The 7,124-nt window shown below is 47.4% G+C and overlaps 1 protein-coding gene across 2 annotated transcripts; it reads left to right on the forward strand.

The window, feature by feature from the left end:
* The first annotated feature begins 1,297 nt into the window (after positions 1-1,297).
* LOC119288569 lies at positions 1,298-4,452 on the forward strand. Of its 2 annotated transcripts, XM_037568165.1 has the most exons (10): positions 1,298-1,788; positions 1,872-2,008; positions 2,145-2,231; positions 2,729-2,832; positions 2,916-2,973; positions 3,224-3,332; positions 3,439-3,548; positions 3,635-3,784; positions 3,868-3,980; positions 4,110-4,452. In XM_037568165.1, the coding sequence occupies exons 5-10, from the start codon at positions 2,935-2,937 to the stop codon at positions 4,132-4,134; spliced, it is 546 nt and encodes a 181-aa protein (XP_037424062.1). In that variant the 5' UTR covers positions 1,298-1,788; positions 1,872-2,008; positions 2,145-2,231; positions 2,729-2,832; positions 2,916-2,934; the 3' UTR covers positions 4,135-4,452. The 2 variants fall into 2 exon arrangements, with proteins under 2 accessions (XP_037424062.1, XP_037424061.1); XM_037568164.1 differs by having other exon boundaries at positions 1,872-2,231.
* Positions 4,453-7,124: the final 2,672 nt, after the last annotated feature.

Here is a 7,124-nt window from a genome sequence, read left to right on the forward strand (position 1 = left end):
TCCTTCGCGATGCCGGACTCTTGTTCGGCTTGCCGAGATGATGATCCGAAGAAGTTGAGCTCGGCTAAAGTGACGACGTGTCTAGCGCAGGTCGGCAGCCGTGGAGTAATATTGCCGGACTGGTTTGACACCAGCATGATGTTGAAGATCATGTTCGAAAGATCTTAAAGTTAGTGGGATGTGTTCGGGAACAAAACACAATACCCCATACAAAACTTCCTTCAAAAGGGATATCCGAAATCCCGTTCATAAAAAAGATGAACTCGGGTCGGATTCGTTTTCGTGCAAAAAACAAATCCGAAAAGTGATGCACTAATCGGAAGGTTCCCGGAGTTTGGACGGTCGGATCGAGATGAAATTTTGAGAGGTGGTAGATATAGGAATTCCGCAACCGATCAACGGTTGGATCTTCCAAAGGACGTCCGAGCTAGAAGCTGGACACCACGCCCTAAACTCATCCAAATTCCCATCCAGATTTGACAGGGCTCCGGTATATCGTGGATTGCCAGAGATTCCTCCATCGGAACTCGACGAAATTTTTCAGGGTTGTTATAGACTCAATTCCGCACAATTCCACCAAAGCGATCGTCAAAGCGATACTCAAGGAGGTGGTGGCGGCAGATACGAGTTCGCTGTCCAAAAAAAAACCAGCACGGTCGCTTGAGGGCAATGTTGACGTTGAGCCCCCGAGCTCCATAGATGATTCCTCCGTGATCTTGATAGAGATCGGAGTTGATGTTTGATGAAGGCCCTCGTCCGAACATGGTGATCCGAACACGGGGCGCAATTCTTGGTCGAACCAAGGTGACCAGTCGAACTGGTGACGAAGACGCCGAAGTCGCAGTTGATCTGCAGGCGAGCCATCGATCCTTTTGTCGATCACACAGCGGAACTCTCAATGAAAGCACCAATGTCGGTGTCAAAACCGGCGGATCTCGGGTAGGGGGTCCCGAACTGTGCGTCTAGGCCGGATGGTAACAGGAGGCAAGGGACACGAAGTTTTACCCAGGTTCGGGCCCTCTTGATGGAGGTAAAACCCTACGTCCTGCTTAATTAATATTGATGATATGGGTAGTACAAGAGTAGATCTACCACGAGATCGGAGAGGCTAAACCCTAGAAGCTAGCCTATGGTATGATTGTTGTTCTGTATGTTGTCTATTCTATCGACTAGCCTGGCCCTGGTTTATATAATGCACCAGAGGCCTAGGTTAACAAGAGTCCTAGCCGAATACACCGGTGGGGAGAAGTCCTTGTCTTGATCGCCAAGTCTTTGTGGAATCTTCCTTGTATGCGGCAGCTGTCCGAACTGGCCCATGAATATACGGCCATGGGGGGCCCGGCCCAATCTAATAGATCGGGAGACGATGTGGTGAGTACCCCCTAGTCCAGGACACCGTCAGCCGGCCCTGGGCCAGGGCAGCAGGGGCGACGGCCCTGGGCCCAGCCAAACTAGGGGCCCCGACCTAGTGCTGCAACCTGCAGTGTATACATAGATATGGGCCTTGATAAATTGGTGCAAATAAGAAAATGCCTCTAGAAAGGAAGGCCCATCTCGTACAGAAGGCAGAAGCCCAACAGCCGAGTGGCCTGAACCTGAAGGCACACATGCACATGGCGAGCGATTTTGTTCCTCGTCAGACTACATACCGACGCCGGTTCGTTTTCTCGCCTGTTCGCCTCGACAGATCGGCCGATCGGGGCATCCGGCGACTGCGAATCTGCGACAGCTGCCACCGGCGGATGCTGGCACATAGGGTGCGTTGGCAAAGAATAGCAGGGGACAAAGGTAAATATCTAGATGAATTTCTCTCAGCCCTCAATCTTAATCTAGTGAATAGTGATTAATCTATAATCTTCTTTCTACGGCAGAGTTCCATCATCTGTTGCTGCCGACTTGGTCGTGAAGACCTGGACTTGTTGTAATCTTGTTTCCTTGATGATTGATGGATAGCTGAAGCATGAAGAACACGGATTGTCACTGATTTACTGCAACCTTCAGCCTTCAGGTGCCTTCACTCCTTTTCTTGCAAACATGCTGTCCAAAAAAGACGAAAAGAACAGATAATTCCATTGGATTGTAGAAGGGAGCTATGCATAAATATATTGTAAGGAATGAATCTACTGATAATCTTGAGGAATTAGATGGCGCTGGTGCTGAAGAACTACAACCTGCTGAGAATGAGACCACTGTTTCTGGAGCCGTTTCTCATGATTACTGAAGGCTTGGAGGTTTGTTAGCATGTCATTTCTTTTTGTTTATGCTCTGTAACTTCTATGATATATGATTCAGACCTTAAGTATGGCATTGTTATCATATATTATTTACCAAGACAAGGAAAATTACCACTGTTTATTGTAGCTTCGCAAAAAAAAATCTATCAATGCATGGAATTATATTTTTTGCCTCCAATTTCGCCACTGGGCCCATTCATTTGAGTTCGCCCCGGGGCCTCCGAAACTCCAGGACCGGCCCTGGGTATGAACACTCGCTGTTGATGTTTCTTCGGTAAGGCTATGGTTACAACACTTCAAGAGTCTGTTAGGCTTTTGCTGGTGCTGATGTTACGTGGCACTTTCTTTCCTGTACTTTGTATATATTTTGACTCTGACTCTGTTTATCCGTTATCACCAAAGATAGTGGGATCCGGTCTTTTGATTATATGGAATAGAAAAGATAACAGTGGGTGATTCCACAATTCTGACCATGCTAATGCAAAATAATGCAGCTTGGTTAGAAGATGATATTGTCTCCAAAGATCCAGAACTGTATCTGTATCCCGAGGAGGGTGAGATGGAGCTAGTTGCGAAGTGCAAGATTTTCCAAGGCCCAGTGAGTGTTTTATTTTATAATTGCTCTAAATGGTACACACGATCTAGAAGTTGGAACAACTTAAATATTGGAAACTACTGCAGGTTTTGGGGTTATCTTCCAATGATCTGCATCCGTATTGGATTGCTACTGCTGCTCCAGGTGAGAGCATCTATTCAACTATTTGCCTTATCACTTGTTCAGTTTCTTAGAGTTAGTCCTGGACTGATAGTCAGTTTAAAGTGAGTAAACAACATTCAACTGGTTGTTGGTTGGCACAAGATGCAAGTGTGCTGTTGGGATATAATCATAAATGTGGTAGTCTTGAGAGGTTATCCAGTTGGGTATTTTGATGATATCATGCTTAGTTCCTCTGGTGTTATGTAAACAGGTTTGTCTATGTTTTTTTCAGCTTAACGATTTCGGATCAGTGAAAGAGGAGAAGGTGCAGACGACATCCCTAAAATGGAATAAGATATACCCTACAGCCCTGGCTGCCACGAGCAGCAAAGGCACCACAAGTAATCTGTGTGTGTGTGTGTGTGTGTGTGTGTGTGTGTGTGTGTTCCTATCGCATGAATTATTTCACAGAGGTCTGGGATCTCAGAGCTGCAAAGCTGATGACAGCATTCGGCAATACAAAAGTCAAGAGCCTCTCAGATCTGGAGTTCAGCTGGAATAATCCCATGCACTTGGCCGTTTCAACCGCAAACAATGGTACTTCAGCAGCTGTGACGGTATGCCAAAAAATAATTTTTGTGACTTATTATGGGAGTCACTCTGTATTTAGTCTCTGATCAGTTGATATTTGGCTTCTCCTCAGGTTTGGGATATGAGATTCAGCCGCACGCCCTATCATGAGTACAGCACCGGTACCTCAGGTGTAAACTGTCTCTCTTGGAATCGGTCTGGCCAACTTCTTGCGTCTCATACCGACGGTACGATAAGCTGCTGTGATGTATACAGCAAGGAGGTAATATTGCAATGAACCATAACTTGCATAGTTTCACATTTCGAATTCATATAAAGCAGTAGTGATCTGTGTGTCAATTACAGATGATACAGGGGTTGACTAGGGCTTGGCATGGTGATCTGGGTGTCACTTGGACACACTCTGAGAATGCATTTGCCACACTGTCCTCAAAGTATGGAGTCAGGCTGCATGAGATGTAAGTCGAATGATTTCCATTTCTTTTCGTTGTATTCTGCACCTCAAAGTATGGAGTCATTTGCACACTGTCCTCAAAGTGACCTTTACGAACTTTTAACAAATTTCGTTTTGTATTTTACTTTTGTAGGAGTGACCAGAGGATTTACCCGTGAACCTGTGATGACATGACTGAATAGTGATTGCTGGTGGAGAAGGAGATGCTTCAAAAGCCGAGCTAATGGATACTGGAGATTGAGAAAGAGAGAGAGAGAGTCGACAACCTTACGATGTAGGATGTAGAAAATACTAACAATACCATGCATTTGTTCGATGCAATTCTGTTCGAGGCAACTTAACACGCTTTCTTCCGCATGTCCCACAAGGAGATAGGAAAAGGAGATGGGGGCTCACGTGTACAGCCCTTGATTTACTGGTTTTCGATACCTGTATATGCAAGTGAGATAGATTTACAAGTTTGATTGATTGATTGATTAATCAGTTCCGCATTGGTTCTGGTTGGGCGTGTTGCTCGGTTGTACTCACGTCACGTACGACTAGTTTAACCTCCGAACATGTACGGTAGGAATGTACGGATTGGTTGAGGTGATGTTGCAGGGTGAGCTCTTTATGTTAACATGTACTCCTTCCGTCCCATAATATAAGAGCATTTTTTACACTAGTTTTTTTTGAGGGGGCATTTTTTACACTAGTGTAGTGTCAAAAACACTCTTATATTGTGGGACGGAGGAAGTATATTCCTAAAACTCTATGTTGCGGCCTGTTCATCTTGTTAAGCTAGGATTCTCATGTTAGCCTCCCGATGTAATCCTTCCTTGTCCCTCACGTTGTGGCGATCCTTCTCATGGTCGTACTCCTCTGTCTATTGGGTCTGGCGCCCCATCTATATAATATGATCGTTGTGATTAAGGAAGGGTGTTAACATGTATATTCCCAGGACTCTATATGTTGCGGCCTAGTCATCTTGTTAAGCTAGGATTCTCATGTTAGCCTCCCGATGTAATCCTTCCTTGTCCCTCACGTTGTAGTGATCCTTCTCATGATCGTACTCCTCCTCTATATGTGCTATTGGGTCTGGCACCCCACCTATATAACACGAAACCATCGGCTAGAACCAGCATGACGTTCTACCAAAGTTGATACTACGTGTCGGTGGTAAAACCGACAGACCACAGGGTAGGGGGTCCCCGAGCTGTGGATCTCGGATCGATGGGTAACAAGGGATGAAGGAGACAGTATTTACCCAGGTCCAGGCCCTCTCGAAGAGGTAATAACCTACGCTCTGCTTTGATTGTATTAATGGTTGTGTACCGAGTACAGGCTTGATCTACCTCAAGATCGTAAGTTGTGTTCTAAGTACACGTCAAGTCTTCCGCAGATCCCATCTTGATCACGTCGAGGTATGAGGCTTTCGGAGTCCTTCCTTTTGAGAATGGTGGCCCATAAGCTTGGCCAAGGACCGTGGGCCAACTAGGTTGGTACCCCCTACTCCAGGATACGGTCAGTGGTCCCCGAACTGGTCTTCATCACCGAGGACGACACCCCTCTTCGGTTGAGTGACTTCGGCTTTGGAGTCTTCGGCTTGAGAGGACGAGTTCCCATGTATTGTTTCGAGTTCAGCTTAGAAGTCTTTGGGTCGTTCGACGAGTTTTACTTAGTGTTCGAACCTACCGCACGCGGCTTTCGGGCCCTTCCCTCGATCACCGTGCAGTCTGGGGAATCAGGCTGCTTTATGGTAGGATGCCGAAACGTCACCCCCTTTCCTCTTTATTTAACAGGTAAACAGTCCAAAGTTACAGCAAAGCGCATCTTGACCTTCCCTCTTCGCATCCTGGCACAAATTCTTTCCCTTCTCCCCCAAGGTCTAGCCTCGAGAGTATTTCCAGAAATGGCGAGTGATGCAGGCTCCTCGAAGCGATCCCACGACCCCCTCAAGGGTGACTGGGGGAGCTGCTCCGTTACACGCCTTCAGCTGGAGCGACTTGCCACCCAAGGCTACCTGCCGGATTTAGATGTTGCTTCCACTTATCTGGGCCTAATATCCGTGGAAGGGCAGGTGCATGCTGATAACCACCTCATCCCTCACGGGGACGAGCGTGTATGTTTTGTTCCATTTCTCCTCCATGGCCTGGGGTTTCCTATCCACCCCTTTTTGCGTGGCCTACTCAAATTCTACGGGAGCCAACTCCATCACCTCACCCCAACTCAATTTTACACATCGCAGGGTTTGTCGCCCTATGTGAAATGCACCTCGGATGTGCGGCGCACTTCCGGCTGTGGAGGAAGTATTTCTACGTGATGCCCCGCTCCCGAGTCGGAAAGCTACACGAACTGGGCGCGACTGAGGTCTGCCGGATAGCTGGGACTGACTACCCCGTATGCACCCCTCGAGAGGATGTCGACATCTAGGTGTCTGAATGGTTTTATATGGATGATGTCCCGCTGCATGACCCGGTCCGGCCTGGGCTCCCAACATTCTCCTCGGAGCCCCCGAAGAAGCGTTACAACCGGAGGCCACAGAGTGCCACTCAAGAGGACAATGCCAATGTGGCTCGCCTAGCGGCTCAAGTAAAGCTTTTATCAAGCATCAGCCTCACTATCATAGATGTGATGGCAACGATGATCAACCGAAGAGTCGAACCTCTTCGACAACGTCAGCACCTGTTGTGTATGTACAACGGAACCGACGATGCCACCCGATCAATTTGGGAAGGCTTCAAAGATCAGACGGCCTTTGGGACAGCCCTGGATGGATTATACCAGGGAGAGGCGGCGAAATTTGAGAAGCGGAAGTTCATAGATGGGCTGTCTTACTACAACCTCGCCGATATAGTAAGTTTTCCTAAATTTCATTGTCCATCCGAGCTGTTTCATTTTTTCTCTTCTGATCAATCATCCAATATATCCGAACAGAGATGGAGGCGCTGGGTCGGGACCCTGAGTTGCCCCGTGCCCGAGCCCAGGGCGTATCAACGCGATAATGATCCCAGCTTCGATGAAGACAAAGAATTGTCCATCATATATGAGGGGGGGGGGGCATTTTACCAAGAGAGCCTTGATGGCTCAAAAGTGGCTATCATTCCTATTTTGTCGGGAATGCGACCGGCTTCGTTGGTAAAACCCTCTCCTGTAGGAGACATGCCCC

This window comes from Triticum dicoccoides, chromosome 4A, assembly GCF_002162155.2.
Source record: "Triticum dicoccoides isolate Atlit2015 ecotype Zavitan chromosome 4A, WEW_v2.0, whole genome shotgun sequence".
Taxonomy (NCBI): Eukaryota; Viridiplantae; Streptophyta; class Magnoliopsida; order Poales; family Poaceae; genus Triticum; species Triticum dicoccoides.

Coding starts and splice junctions, on each gene's coding strand:
- LOC119288569 (XM_037568164.1), top strand. CDS start 2,935: ATGATCTGCATCCGTATTGGATTGCTACTGCTGCTCCAG. Junction 3,333..3,438: donor GAGCAGCAAAGGCACCACAA/GTAATCTGTGTG, acceptor AGCTGATGACAG/CATTCGGCAATACAAAAGTC. Junction 3,549..3,634: donor GTACTTCAGCAGCTGTGACG/GTATGCCAAAAA, acceptor GCTTCTCCTCAG/GTTTGGGATATGAGATTCAG.